This window comes from Botrytis sinoallii, assembly GCF_014898435.1.
Source record: "Botrytis sinoallii strain Bc 23 chromosome Unknown BSIN_033, whole genome shotgun sequence".
Lineage (NCBI taxonomy): Eukaryota > Fungi > Ascomycota > Leotiomycetes > Helotiales > Sclerotiniaceae > Botrytis > Botrytis sinoallii.
The window spans coordinates 248,061-264,534 of NW_024066060.1; the positions used below are offsets into that span (position 1 = coordinate 248,061).

The 16,474-nt window shown below is 33.2% G+C and overlaps 2 protein-coding genes across 2 annotated transcripts; both read right to left on the reverse strand.

Annotated features, from left to right (window-relative positions):
- Positions 1–9,193: 9,193 nt before the first annotated feature.
- Positions 9,194–10,488, reverse strand: EAF02_011559 (uncharacterized protein; the record flags this gene model as incomplete). Its single annotated transcript, XM_038907606.1, has 4 exons — positions 9,194–9,543; positions 9,606–10,049; positions 10,103–10,338; positions 10,391–10,488. 4 exons carry the CDS (start codon positions 10,486–10,488, stop codon positions 9,194–9,196), a joined length of 1,128 nt encoding a protein of 375 aa, XP_038752619.1.
- A 4,211-nt stretch (positions 10,489–14,699) lies between these two features.
- On the reverse strand, positions 14,700–15,548 carry EAF02_011560 (uncharacterized protein; the record flags this gene model as incomplete). Its single annotated transcript, XM_038907607.1, has 1 exon — positions 14,700–15,548. The coding sequence occupies one exon, from the start codon at positions 15,546–15,548 to the stop codon at positions 14,700–14,702; it is 849 nt and encodes a 282-aa protein (XP_038752620.1).
- Between the last annotated feature and the right edge of the window lie 926 nt (positions 15,549–16,474).

The following is a 16,474-nucleotide window of genomic DNA, read 5'->3' on the forward strand; positions in this document are numbered from 1 at the left end:
TTAGAATCTCAAGCAATATTACAACAGTATGAATCATTAGTACTATATTGACTTCACCATCCCCATGGTAATACCAACATTTAGATTGTGAGGGCGCACGTACCCTCTGGGCACGTGACCGGCTATACTAGCCGTTTTTAGCTAGCTCTCCAGTATAAGTTGGAAGCTTCGCTTCCAACTTCCTTTTTAGTCTTCATCAATAACTACACTTATCAATGATAACTCTTCTTTCGTTTCCTGAACCCTTTTACATAGATTGTTTAGATTTATTAAAATTTTAAAAAGATAATAAGAATAAAAAGAATTTAATTTACTGATTTAAATTTAAATATTATAAGAATTAAGAATTTAAGAACTAATTTCTATATATCAAAATATATATTAAATATTATTATATTAAATTAAAATTAGAATTAGAATTAGAATTAGAATTAGAATAATAATAATAATAGGGATGCGAAGACTCAACACCTGTACGCGGTGCATTCTACAAACCTCCAGCTCTTCTTCAAGAGTTTACAAAGCTAAGATTGAATTGCAGATAGAATCGGAAGAATTAGAAGAAAAGGGATTTTGGAAAATATAGAGAAAAAAGGATTATATTATGATTTTATAATAGTAATTTTACAAAAAGATGAATACTAGTAAAGCAATATGGATACAATTTATTTATTTATTTATTTTATTTATAGTGATTAACGTCTTGTGAGGGATCTCCCTAGGGGTATGAAAGACGTGGCTAGATCTAGAGTTACAAATACAGAAAGGCACTGATACACATGCTAATAAAACCTCATAGGGTAAACCCAGTTCCTTCTATATATCCTAAAACAAGCCAGTGTAATGTTCGCAAATAGGGCCATTTGATTGGCCCTATATTCCTAACGCTTCTTACTACTTGTGAAAAGGAGGCGTTCTAATTGTACGATACTCCTACCATAAAACCATATAGGCAGGAGCAGTATGTATACAGGTATATTGCTTAAAAGAAGCAGGTGTGTATATAATGGTACTCTATGGGAACAGAGGATTCAGCTATTGAACCGCTCGAGAGAAGCAGCCGGAACAATAGTTCCGCTGAGTAGCGGAGTGGTGCATAAGCACAATGGTAACGGCTGGAGGGAGGATTAGTTCCCCTTCAGCATTCAATCGATCGCTTTTGCAGTCCATAATAGAAAAGCTCTATTAGAGTTAACAATAAATTATCAAAGCTCAGTAAAACTGTGTCAGAAGGTCCACACTAAGGTGGCCTATAAGGCGGCATACAGGGTGGATCCATGTGGATCAGATCGCTATAGCCATAAGTCGTAGAACAATAGGAGAGTGACCCGATCACTCTACCACTAAACCAGCCAGGCTCCTTGCGGAGGACAATGGTCTTTTGTCAATATGGATACAAAGATTATAAAAATTCTAGTTAAATTCAATATTTATCTTTTATTATTATTTCTACAGGTATGATACAAAAAGTTAACCTTTTCTCTTTTTTGGAAGAGTCTTTTTAATATAGAGCTTGTTATTACTCTCTTTAAATTACAACCCTTTCTTTCTCTTTGACTTTCAGCCATTCGAATACAACTTTACGATATAGAGAATACCATTGCCTTTTAATTAATTCTATACTCTAGGCATCAATACAATACAACATTTTTCCTTCGATTTTCGAATTTTCGAATTTTTCGAATTGATTTGTATATAGGTTATAGAACTTAGGGTTTGACTTTACCCCACCATTTCAACAGTTTCGACTATACACATCTAATAAGGACTAAAGGATATCAAGCTTATAAAGATATACAAAGAGCTAGTTTAAAAGAAATAGAATTAAAAAAAGAATAGTACCTTCTATTTTCATCTCACTAGTAAGAGAACCTTTTGCTATACTAGAGGCAACTCGGGAGGGAATAACTCTTGCCCCTTATAGAAAAAAGGGATAGCAAATTGGATTCCAAGTTTGAAAAAGGATTGGATTATCGAATACTTAATAGAATTAGGGGGTAGGGGAAGAAGAAGAGGAAAAGGTCCCAGTGAATGAAGACATTATATCTCTATTTATACTCCGAATAGAGATCGGGCAGAGCACCCCAATATTGTTTTTACTTTCCCAAATTGATTATATCTACTGTAGATATTCACTAGTATTGCTAAGCTTTGAGAGCCTAGCCGTCTTATATAATCATGGACCTGGAGCGGGACGTGTAAACTAATCAATCAATCAATCAATCAATCAATATAATAATATATAATAACTAATAATAATAATAATAAGATACTAATAATAATAATAAAATAATAATAATAATAATAATAATAATAATAATAATAATAATAATAATAATAATAATAATAATAATAAACTAATAATAAATAATAATAATCTACTACTAATTGTTGTGACACAGGGAATTCACTTCAAAGAAATGACTTCAATACAATGGCTACTGTATCAAAGGTATTTAGGCAAATGTGAAGAGACTAGCTCTTTCAGTAGTGTCTATATAAAACTACTATTTCCCCTCATTAGCTAGTTCTTTAGATAAAATACAATACAGACATTTAGGGGCCTATTAATAATAATGGGAACCACATCTTCTATATTCCTGATTTCATTATTAAACCAATACTAATTAGTAATATCACAATTACTTAACTTATTTATTCAAAATACCTTTTTACTTTTATTTCTTTTATTTCCCATTATCAGCACCATGACATCCCAGGGAAGTATTATCCTAATTTTAAGTAAGCTGGCAAGAAACCTGATGCTAACAAAAAATCTGTTCCATCCAATCAATTTACTAGTATAGAAGGATTTATTAATATAATAATTAATAATATCGATTCTTTGCAATAGAAATTCAAGACTTCTTTTTACAAAGATATAACCAATGCTCCTCCTTATCCTCCTGCTCCTTTCAATCCCTATATTCCTAACAAAGCAATAACTAAAAAAGAAAAACTCAGGAAACTGCTAAGGATTTGAAGTTCAAAGAGAATCTCAGAATTATTTCTTTTCAAAAAATCTCAATAAAACTAGATAGTTTTATAAAGGATATATATTCAAAATAGAAATAGAATACCAGATCAACAAAGTACTTTCTTTTTCAAATAACTACATACTCGAATATAAAGATTATCAATACATCTCTTCAGAATATAGTTATATTCGATTTCAAATTTATTCGACAACTTTATTCAGGAGTATTGATAAGTTAATATTATATAATTTTTGTAAGATTTTTATAACATTATAAGTTTATATTAATATAAATATAAATCTCAATAATACTTTAATAGAAATATTTTCTTTATAAAAAATATTATAATTGAACTATGAATTAACTTTTAGAATATTAAATTAATAAGGTATAACTATTTATATCTACAAAATAGACTTACCTTCCTATCAAACTCGATTTAAGATTACAAGCCAAACCTTTTGTTAAACCTTAGAATAATACTCCAGTTGGTTATCTAACTTTATCAAAACCTAGTAAAATTATAAGTAATTCGATTATTCCTTTTGATATATATAAAGAACTAGCTTTATTCTAATCTAGGGATATACAAATCCCATATATACTTTTATTAGTATCAAAACCAGATTCTAGAATTCTATCAGTTAATGTTCCTACAGGATTATCTAGTAATAATAATGATCCGGATGATAATAATAATTAGGGCAATAATCGAGATAGTAATAATGGTAGAGGCGGTGGTAATAACGATAAAGGTGGTGGTAGAAATAATAGGAATAGAGATCATTCTGATTATTCCAATCACAAGGACAATAATCAATGCAATCAGAGCTATTATCTTATTAATCTTTTGAAAATCTATAAGGATAATAATAGATATAAGGATATTAATAACTCTTTTGATTTGAAGATCTCTATATTTAGGGAGTATTATTATAGGATATTTATATCAATAAAGATAACTATAATAGTCTTTCCGATTATACTTACAAACGCAACTAGAAACTACTATCAAACAAATCTTAGTAGTCTTCCTGATTTATATCAAGGCTTATACAATATAATAATCAACAATTTCAAAGGATCTGAATATCAACAGAATATGCTTTTTAAATGAAATAACATCATTTTCAAGGATTACATCGAGAAAAACCCATTTATAGAGCCTTAGGAAATATTTAATATAATAATCACAGATTTACATTTCCTTTAGCATACTATTCCCAGAATAATGCGCGATTCTCAATTATACTACATTAAGATTTTGTTTGTGTATAATAATATTCCAAAATGCCACTCTGCAATATATAATCCTTATCTAATTGTTACAGAGTTTATTAATCAGATTAAATAGACTATCAACTTTTATCAAAAAGCATTTCCGAAATCATACCCTCCACCTAAGATATTCCTTATGGATCGATATTTCTATAATAATATATCTTTGGACTTTTTTTTTCGGAAATTTTATAATAAATATACTAATCGATAATCCTTCTTTGTACTAACTAATAAGGGTAAGAATAATTATTACTTCCCTGATTATAAGAAGAAGAGCTATAGATACTACAAGTATACACAAGAAGAGAAAGACTGACTTAAGACGAATTATTATATCAAATATAGCAATCTCGATAACAAAAGCTTTATAAAAACGATATAATCAGTTTGTTACTGATATCAAATAAGAAGATGATTGAGATGATAATAATGATAATAATGATAATCATCTTATTAATCAGTATTTTATTGATACAAGTAGTTCTGGAAAGGTCTCTAGAATATTTTTTATCTCAATGGGTGCTTATAATAGTTTTTTAGTAATAATTAATCTCAATAATGCTGTAAGCGCTTATAAATTGATAGTTAAAATATTCACTACAAACAGCGAGCGATATAATGCTAATACATTTTTCGGCATTATAATCGATATGAGTGCGGCTAAGAGATTATTTGTTGGATATAATCAGTATTTGGCATAAAAGAAGATCGAGAATGTTGAGTACAATAAAGCTACTGCTGGATAAGTGATAGTCCAATACAGTATTGAAGCAACGACTTCCATTGGTTCGTTTTATATCAAGCTTCTATTTGGAGAAGTAGAATGGAATATAATAGAAGCCGATCTTCCATTCTTGCTTTCTTAGTCGATATGGATAGATTTAGATTTAAGTATAATAATCTTGATGATATTACTATTACACCTAAAGGCATCTATTCTGTATATCAACGATTCGGCCATACATTTTTATTATAGAATATCAATGTTAAGAACTAATCAACTATTCTATTAGTAGTGATGATTATTATCTTATTGAAATCAAGTTATAACAAATTCACTATTGATTCAGTTATTATTTGTATATAAGTTTTATAAAATGCTTAAATACTTTAAGTATAATAAAGACTTTAAAACAATCAAATAGCTTACAAGTTTTATTACCATTGTCAAGTCTATAGCAAATCGCCCGGCAGATTCAAATTCTCTTTGCCCGATAAGGATTTTGAGTTCAATTATATTATACTTATCAATATACTTTATATCAATAATAATTCAATCTTGCATATTATCAATAAAGCTATATATTTTCAAGCTGCTTGATAGCTAAATAATATATCTACAAAGCATACATGAGATAAACTTTATGAATGCTGGATTGATATATATATTGGTTTATTAGAGTATATCATTTATAATATTAATACTAATTTTGTTAGAAAAGAGTTTCAATAATATGTTATATTAATATCCATTCAAACAAAGATAGTCCCTGTGGAGACATATTATTCGATTAATATTATTAAGAGATTTCATATATTATTACAAAGATCTTATAAGATTATTTACAAAGAAATTCATAAACTCAATATTCACAAGGCAGTTATACTCCAGATGACTGTAAAGGCAATTAATAATACTGCCGGACCTGATAGTTTAATGCCTACTTTATTTGTTTTTGGTACTTTTCCCTGTATAGTTGATATTAGCCCTCCAATACCTACTATTCAATAATGTACTATCGCGATCTTTAAAGCTATAATAGAGATTTGTAGATTATATAGTTCTATATAAATATAAAAAGCCTTGAATACACATAACAGACCCTCTACAACTATACTTCATAACTTATTATCAAATAGCAAGGTTTTGATTTGGAAAAAGGATAATGAAATAGCTATCAATAAATAGAAAGAATCTTTTTTATTTATTAATATGGAAAGGGAGATATATACTCTTGATCTATCTTATAGATCTATAAGATTTAGATCTATATTGATAAAGCTATATTATAAACATTTAGAAGCTAAATATATTAAAAAGGTTAAAGAAATTGATTATAATATTAATCCTAAAATAACTTTGCTAAATTCCGGTAAAGTTATATTGCCTTCTTTAGGAATAATAATTATATATATAACAAATCCAGAGGAATCTCTTTTGGATTTATTCAAAAATGATCAGATACTTATATCAATATCTTTTCTATAAATGATTATATCTTAAATTCGAGTTTATATATAAGATTACTATTCTGAATGTTTTATTGCTAATTTTAAGGATTCTATTATATATAAGGAATCCAGGAAAAAAGAGATTGATGGATTAATAACTAAAAGTATATTCAAGGTTATATCATTTTCAGATATTCCTTTTGATATACATATTTTTAAGTTGTAATTTGTTAATAAGATTAAAAATAAAGAAATAGATACTGAATTCCATAAGTCGAAGTTAATCATTCAAGTATATAATAATACTAATAAGATATCTGTATTAACACAATCCCCAATAATTTAATAATTGTATCAATGCATTTTAATCTCACTAATTGTGAGTACTCAAAAAACAAATATAGAAATATATATTCGAGATATCATTTAGGTATACATTTAATTCACTTCGAATTTGTATTACACTTTTTATGCCTATACTCCAAAAGAAATGAATTTATTAACCAATATGATTTTACTTGTTGTTAAGCTATTATATAGTATTCCTGAAGCAGGAAATTATTGGTTCCGGATATACTATATTCATCACTGTGAAAAGCTTAAGATACAGTAATCCATATATAATCCTTATCTTTTGTATATTAATAATAAGGGGACTGGATTTAATATTATAGGGCTTCAGACAGATAATACGCTTATTATTGGGAATAGTATATTTATATAAACTGAGGATAAGCAATTCAAATAAACTGGCTTTATAGTTAAGGATTGCGAGGAATTTACTCATAATCATTTATTAAAGTTTAATGGTGTTATTTTTACATTCAAGAATGATAATATTCATTTTGATTAAAAGAGGTAATACAGCAATCTACAGCTTGTATCTATAAGATCCATGAATATATATAATATGCATAACAAGATTCGGAAACATGCTTCTATATATGAATAGTATATTGTATAACGAGCCCGCAAAGTATACATTACAACTATATGTCAATCCGAGGCATTTTTCGATCTGTCCATAGCAGCACAAACAATTCAACCTAACAAGGATGATATTATGGCATTAAACAAGCATATCAAATGGCAAAAAGAAAACTTTGCTAGAGGACTTAAATACATACTATTTGACTTAGATTCACTTAAGATTATTGTTTTTGCTGATATCTCTTTTGCGAACAATAAGGATTATTTGTTTCAAATAGACTATATGATTGTTATAATAGATAAATACAAACAATACTAATATTATTTATTGATTATCCATTAAATGCAAGAGAGTCACACGCAGTATTTTGGCATCCGAGCTATATGGATTAGTTCAGGGATTCGACATCGGTACAGCAATCACTTTTACAATTAGCGTTATTCTCGGTAAGGAGATTCTATTAATTTTGTGCATTGATTTTAAGTCATTATACAACTTATTTACAAAACTGGGAATGATTAATGAAAAGAGATTAATGATCGATATCATAGCACTACATCAATTCTACAAGCAAAAGGAAATCGTTGAAGTGATCTGGATTGATGGTTCGATTAATCCGGCTAATGCAATAATGAAAGGAAAGCTATATCAAACTTTTGCTGATCTGATTAATATGAATAAGATCGATATCAAGATAATGAAGTGGGTGGAATAGGATTAAAGGAAGGGATTGGTTCTACTGATAAAAGGTCAGGGACTTTAGCTAGCAGATAGAGGATTTTTATAATTTTACGAATTTCTTTTCAGCCATTGTATTTGAAACCATAAAAGAGAGTTCCGAGTATGTAAACAAGGGAATTCACTTCAAAAGAATGATTTCAATACAATGGCTACTGTATCAAAGGTATTTAGACGAATGCGAAGGAGACTAGCTCTTTCAATAGTGCCTATATAAGGCCTACTATTTCCCCTCATTAGCTAGCTCTTTAAACAGAATACAATACAGACATTTAGGGGCCTACTAATGATAGTGGGAACCACGTCTCCCGTATTCCTGATCTCATTATTGAACCAACAATAATAATAATAATAATAATAATAATAATAATAATAATAATAATAATAATAATAATAATAATAATAATAATAATAATAATAATAAGCTTTTAGTAAGTTATTAGTAAGTCTTTAATATTAAAGAATTAAAGATAAACTTTATTCTTTATTTTTTTTAATTCTTTATATAATTGAATTTATAATAAAGAATATTATATAATTATATATAGATTATATGACTATATAGATTATATGACTATATAGATTATATGACTATATATAAATTGGATTACTGGGTATAGAAATATAATCAATAGACGATATATAACAATTCCGTAAAATCCGACGTATAAGTTTCTTTCGCTACGCTCCGAAACATTATAGGATGGGATACCGAAAACACCAACTCTTGGTTTCTAGAATTATTGTAAAAATTGGATATTCCGGTTTTGGTATATAAAACATCTCATCCATTTTTTGGAAAATCGTACGTGGTAGTTATATAGCAGATTCTCAAGGTTTCATAATCAAGTAGTCACAAATAGTAGATAGAGTTTATGCTCAAAAAATATTCAATTCTGTTTATACAAGACGTAATATATACAAGAAAGTGACATGAAGCCCATTCAAATCATCCTCCGGCTCATTCATAAATTTTCCATCCAAGCTATACCTGATAGCCCGAATCAAATCCAAAAACAAACCATCAAAATATCATCAAAAAGTTTTTTAGTCAAAGAAGGTGTTGATTTCAAACAATCAAAAGGTTGAGAATTTATGCAGCAGTGACGGTTACAGTTACAAAATCGGTAACGGTGACGTAATCAGTGATCATGTCAGTAACGTTAGAAGGTGCAGAAGTAACAGCTGGGGCAGAGGTAACAACTGATGATGCGGAACTGGCAATAACCGATGAAGCAACGCTAGCAACGGAGCTGGCGGCAACAACGGCGGAAGAGGAGGCTACGCTGGCGACTGGGGCAGCGGAACTGGTAGCGGCAACTTCTGCGGTGGTTTGAGCGGAAGAAGAGGCGACGACAGCAGCAGAGGAAGCGGCGCTTGAGACAGCCGATGAAGAAGCGGAAGAAACGATAGCTGCTGCGGTGGCAACTGCTCCGGAAGTACCTAGATTGAGTTAGAAATCATAATCCAAAGAGTAAGATTTGTATTGGGGAATGAAAACTTACCTTGAGCAACGGAAGCAGTAGCGGAAGCCCATTGAGTAGGACCTGGAACATCGTATGAAGCGAGGGAAGCATAGATGTTGACGTTAACACCGGCATCAGTCTCGGTGTAAAGAGCAGTACCAAGAACGGTATCTGCGCTAGCTGGAACAGCGGATCCAGTTCCGGAAACCCAAAGGTTAACACATTGTGGGTAGTTTTGAGCTCCATCGGCCTGCTCAGCGGAGTGGAGTGCGATAATCTCGTGGCGGAGAACGTAGGCACCTGGTGCCAAGGACTCTGGGATGGTGACAGACCAGGAGTTGTTGTTGGCGATGAGCTGATCGGATGCCCATGTACCTGGGACGGTGGAATCATCGACGAGTCCTACACCATCAATCTTGAAGAATCCGAGGGTGGTCTTGTCGACAGTTGTGCAATCACCTCCGGTACAAGCAGCAAGGTAGTCTGAATTATTGATTAGTAAAAAGAACATGCAAAGGGGTTTGATATGAGCATACCAATAACTGGACCGTGATGCGAATCAGGCCAGACAGTCCATTGCAAGTTAACCTCACTTCCGGCAGTAACATTAACGTATCCTTGAGCATTGGTAGCGCCCAAGTGGCAAATGATGTCGGATTTACCATAAGCATCTGGTGCAATGAAACCGTTCGATGAATCAGATGGATCGGACCATCCAGCAACAACTGGTGCAACTTGCTCGTATTGGAAAGATGGGTTGTAACCCTCATACCTATTTGAATGTAAGCTTCTATTCCCAAAGTTTTTTTTTGAGTTTTACGTACCAAACACCATCAGCAGTGATACCTTGGACACGTCCGTGAGCAGCAACACCAGAGATAAAAGCGGCACCAGCCACAACAGCGATCTTGGAGAAAGACATTTTTGATGATAAAATCTTGAGATTGATGATTTTGATGGAAGAAGTTTTGGGTAGTTTTTCGTGTAGTGGAAAAAATGAGTGTTTGGTTTGAAAAGTTGGATAAGCTTCAATCAATGAAGTAATGAATGTAGATAGTCACCGAGGACTGTGTAAATGAATGTGATGGGTAAAGAAAGAAACGTTTGCTTGAACGATGAAGAATTCGTAGTCAAACTGGCCAAGGGAAAGATACTTATACAAAATTTAGGGAATGGGACTTAGTCCTGTATCATCAGATGAACTGGTTAGTTGTGGAGATTCTATCTGTGTACAAGAAACTGAACATCCTAGTTCTTCATGAATCGCACGACTAGATTTTGCTTGTGAAGGCAGTCGAGGGGGAATTCGCAAAAGGGCTAGAAACATGTCCAAAAAGCTTATGCTCGTCATGATGCTTGAACGAGATTGGATAAAAATTGCCTGTGGATGATTTCGAATGAACAAAAGATGTATTCAAGGCGGTAATTAGCAATATATTTGTTGCTCGCAAGGATATTTTGATTTGAAAAGGGTGACGACCCATACATGAATCGATTCCTTCCAAACTCCAATGTTTTCCTCCCCACTTCATTCTGACCGGTATCCGAATTCCTCAGATGAAAATGAGAGTAGATTGGATGAATTATGGGTATCTTACCACCTTGAAGCAATGGTAAGGGTATGAAACACAGATCTCGTTTAATTAGCTCCTGTAATTCAATCGTAGGCTCACTCTGTACTAACAGAGTGACAAACTTGGTCTGTGTTCACATATCGTCGTTTCGACCATGTAACGCTACCAATGCATGGGAATTGTCTATTGTTCCCACCCAATAAACGTTCACCAGAATAGTCTAGATGAAAAGATTCAATAACATAACCAATAATACTCCGAATTAAAACTTTCTTTGAAACCACTGACAACGTCGATTTATTAAACTTTCGACCCCATCTACCAGATTCCATCATTTGACCACATATGGAGAAGGTTTAGGGGAATGAATTGAGTTGAAAGGGGGCGGCTTTAGATTGTATGCCTATTTTGGAATGCCAAAAGAAGCAATTCGTTTTCCATGATTTCCGATTGATTAATGTTAACATTGTGAATCAAGCTGCGACTGTCCCAGTGTAGCAAACTGGGGGCCTTCAATTTCTTCTTCATTTTCGTATTCGATCGATATGTCGGACAAAGTTCCAAGAGACTCGATATAGCCTCTTATTCTTCATTCATTTCGGAAAACCATTCGAAAGTTGATTCTGAACCACCTGGGCACTCCGAAAAGAGACTTTGAGTGGAACCTGACTGTAATATTTGGTACCGAATGGCGATTATTGATTCAGAATCAGGAAGCAAGCGCCGTTGAATATCAATAGGATTGGCGCTGGAATGCAAAAAATAACCTCCAAGTGCAAACATTTCGTTCATTTTCGGAATTGCGGCAGCTCGACAGCACTTGAGAATTTGCCTGGGTCTGGGTCCTGACTAGGATTGGTAGGAAGAGAACCTAAGATATGAAAGGGCGATGATTTCGCAAAACGCTTCGAGGTTGGTTCTGCATGATCCCCTTGCTTGTCAATTTTATGGATGGTTCTCGAGTTCCCTGGAGGGTTGGTCCAATCTGTAGCCTATTCACATCATGGAACATTTACAAGGGATATGTTACCTACCGGGAGGAAATATTTGGCGCAGAGTCTCGGCCACATTCCTAATTCTTAACATCATTTTCTACCACTCATGGCATCGAAATAGTTGAAATTAAAGTATCAGGGGAGAATCATATGTTGCGGAGCGGCATGCATAATGGCGCTTGAGTACATGCATACGACTTGCTGATGGAGCTCGCACCGACCGTGTAAGACTTCGTGGATTTGGGAGTTAAAATTGCCGTGAACGCCTGGGCTCAATTTGCATCGCATAAAACAATTCGAATTCATTTGATTCGTATCAATAGATCGGTATGGAAGCGATCTCGTCATTGTAATGGTGGTGAATACCCGTTTCGGAAGAATGATTGCCCGTCCTGACTTCAACAACCTTCTTCCCACGAAGAAGTTCCCAAATTCTTAACATATCGTCTTTTAAATATTGAATACACAAGTGTTCTATTTGTATTGGCGATGTAGATATGTTTTTCCCAGGCTGTTGTTATGTTTTGAGTTGCCGTTCCTGATTATTCTGCCAGTCTTGAGATGTTTGACATTATAAGAATTCTGGAACCTACTCATCACATATATATCGAGTTGTTATAACGGATTAGTAACAGGCTGTAGAATCACTGACTTATAGGCTATAATGGTATTATAGGCCTCAGTAATTCAGCTGCAATATATCAGAGGACGCTAAGTATCCAGGAAAGCCTTAGGTATATATATAGTATTAGTTATAGGACACTTTAAAAACAAAAAACATAGTTTCTAGAATAATAGGTTTTAGGAAAAACAAAATACAGTAAGCAAGAAGGCTTTACTAGGATTAATAATGTTTTAGAGGGTTAGCCTCAGGATAAAAGAATAAGTTAAAATACTAAAAGTTATAGGATTAGTATTCTGTAATAGACAATTTAGGAATGATAATGCTTCAAAAGCGATTAACTATTTTAACTGTTCAAATAAGATGAAGATCTATATAAAGGAATGGGTTTCATTACAATGTAGAGTTTTGTACTTAAAAATAATCATTAATTTTATTATTATAGTTATAAGAATTGTAATTAGTTATTATTTTATTGAATTCTTATTTGAAGTTTAGCCTAAACTACTTCGAGAGATTTCTAAACACTTTCATGTGACCCTAGAGGCAGCTCCCGTAACACGAGTTTTCTACTAAAACCTTTAATTATTCAACTTTTCAATCTTTTAAATTAAAAAAGCTATTGATTTTTTTAATTTATATAGGAAAATATTATTTTTGTAGGAATTTTGTTATAAAACTATATAGAGTATAATAAGTAGATTCCAGAATTCTTATATATTGATATCGCGACGGGTCTTCGGTATTTGTATTTCGATTTAAATTCTTGTGGCGAGAACTTTTTGAAGTCTTTGATTTTGTTCTTGGGGGTGTTCGTCCCTTTTGTATGAGGATGACTTGGTCGTGGCGCTGTTTATAGTTTTGTTCAAACCCTAAAATGCGTTTGTGAGTTTATTGATCTTGCACTTTGTGGTATTGAGTTTCTTATATCGCATTTGACTTTTATAGACGCGAGAGTTTGGTTTCGGAACATTTTGATTTACGACTACTCCTCTATTGGCTTTGTGAGAAGTGCATAGGACGATCCATCAAAATGATGGAGGTACTACAAAGTACATTGGCCATGGTTACAACATTACCAAAGAAATTTATTGCCCTATTGACCACCGACACCACCGACACCATCAAAGACACTTTTATCTTTTCGTGTACCTAGTTCTGAGCTTGTAGATTACCTCTCCCAAGGTCTTTTGATCGCTCTTGTTTAAAAGGAGATATCACGTGGAAATGCGTAGGAAATCGGTAATAACGTCATATAGCAACATTTCATGTATTAATATCTTGAATGTCAAATTTATGACTAATATAACCTCAACTCAGTCTCTATGTTTTCATAAAATAGTGATATTTTAGTCTTTTTCTTTTTCTTTTTAATCATTAGATTTTTTAGAAAATCTAAAAAATATTGTATATTCTAGAGAAAATAATCTTAGTAAGAAAATTAGTTTTTTATAAATTTAAAACTATATTATCATTCTTCAAAAGATTCAAAAGATTCAAAAGATTCAAAAGATTCAAAAGATTCAAAAGATTCAAAAGATTCAAAAGATTCAAAAGATTGAATTTCTTTACTTGAAAACTTCAGATTTTTTTGGATTTTTAAAATTGAAATATTATTATAGGAAATATTAGAGGTTTACAATTTGTTTGATAAAAAAGCTACATTGAAAGTTAATAGACTTCTATTGATTACTATGAAAGGTATAAAAAGCAAAAGCAAAATCATAATCTATAATCAATATATTGATTATTTTATAATATAAACTTGATCCGTTTATTGTTATATAATCAGGCTATAGTCTTTTATCCTCTTCGACTCTGCTTCTATGTGCTCTAGGAATAAAACTCAAGAAATTATCATATTACTGCTACCTCTCACCACGCTTCGGCAAATGTAATTTATTTTTTCATGAACTGAGCCTGTCAGAAGGATAGCTGGAATTCACGAGAGACTGACTACCATTCCCCTGATTTGTATGAGATCTCGAGCCTGGCACTTGTCTAGAGTCTTGCTTATCAGTGGCAATGGGACGACGATTCTGACGCGACACAGGCTTCTGCCTTGAGAGTTGTGGTCGCTGCCGAGAAGTAGAGGATTCATCTTTTTTTTTGTGCACATTACGAGGCGGTAGAGCCGGATTTTCTCTTGTTGAGGAATAGTGATGCCCTGGTTTTGACCACGAGTTCTTTTCCTGCTGTCATTGAAATCGCTCGCCACGTCACTGTGGACTCTATGAGGATTTGAGCTCTTCTTCTGGATATCTGAAATTTTGTACTTTGGTCTAGAATCTGAGGGTACTGTAGCTTTTGGAGGAGGCTGGAAATTGGGATTCGCGCCGGTTGCTAGGAAGTTTCCATGTTCAATCTGGCTGAGAAGTGTAAAATCACTTTTCTTTGCTGGTTGCTTCGTTATTGGCTTTCTTTTAAGTCCGTAGTTATTGTGATTCTTGGGAGGTGCCAGAGTAGAGGTTACTTTTGGTTTGGGGAGAGACCTTTGTCGAAGTGGAGTGTTACGTCCGGTAACCGAGTATTCGTTTGCACCCGATTGATGATCAGCTTCATTCTCTCGGCTTGCTTCGAGATCAATACGGTCAAAGCCCTCGGAGATTTTAGTGACTGTGTATTGATTCCAGTTCGGCTGTGGGTGTTTCAAAATTGGCTCGAGATCCCGCGCTGATGTATAGATTGGATCCTCAGGATGTTCTGATTTACTATCTTTAGGCTTCTCTCGCTGCTTCTCTCCACTCGGAGCTCTAATTTGTTGCTGAAACCCCGCGCTATTTGTCCTCATTGTAGATTATACTTTGAAAAATTCGAAAAATAAGCTATTTAATAGAAGATGATAGTCGTGATTATGACAGGGAGAGGCGATAACAATGAAAGACTCGTGCGTGAGAAGATAAAAACACTGTAAATTTTGTCCAAGTGAACAAAAATCTCTCGAGGAAAGATGCCTTTATATATCATAACCAATTTTCTCCGAGTTCCTTTGGCTTGAAAACCCCTCTTTTCCAACACCTATTTCTTCCAATAAGGTCCATGGCGATACAGGTACAAACCTTTAGAGTGACCAGATATCAGGGTGAAATTATTACTTCACAATAAGGCCATTGAGCGGTTCACAGATCCTCATCCTAAAAGTTCTGAAAAGTGACCGAAGACATCTGAGAACGGACTAATGTGGTGTCCATTCAACACCGAGCAGCAAAGTTTACAATGTTCCCCATGCCTTTCATCAGATATTTTGAAAACTTGCGCCACATTATTCATCCGCCGCTCTTCCAGTCAACGTGAAAAGGCTATGATAGCCATCACTGACTCATCACCTAGGCCTAATTGACCACTGAAATTCTCCTCTTGACACTTGCTAGAAGCTAATCATAAATACTGTAGGTAAAGACCTCTCCCTCAATATTCAACCTATGGATAGAAAATCCCCGGTGAAGCGTACATTGAAGAATGAAAAGTTTGAAAAACAATCAGACTGAGGATCTTTTCCATGTGATGGCACGAAGATGACAGAGTCTGTATGACCTAAACATCTGGGGAGATGACCGGGTAGATAGTCATGTGATGGACGACAGAGAAGAGCACGTATGAGCAGATATGAGCAGCTAATGATATTATTCCGCGAAGAGGTTACGTATGCATTACGACTCTCAATCAAGATAAATATAATGGATCCACAACATCTCGTACGGGTTGAATTTTTGTATA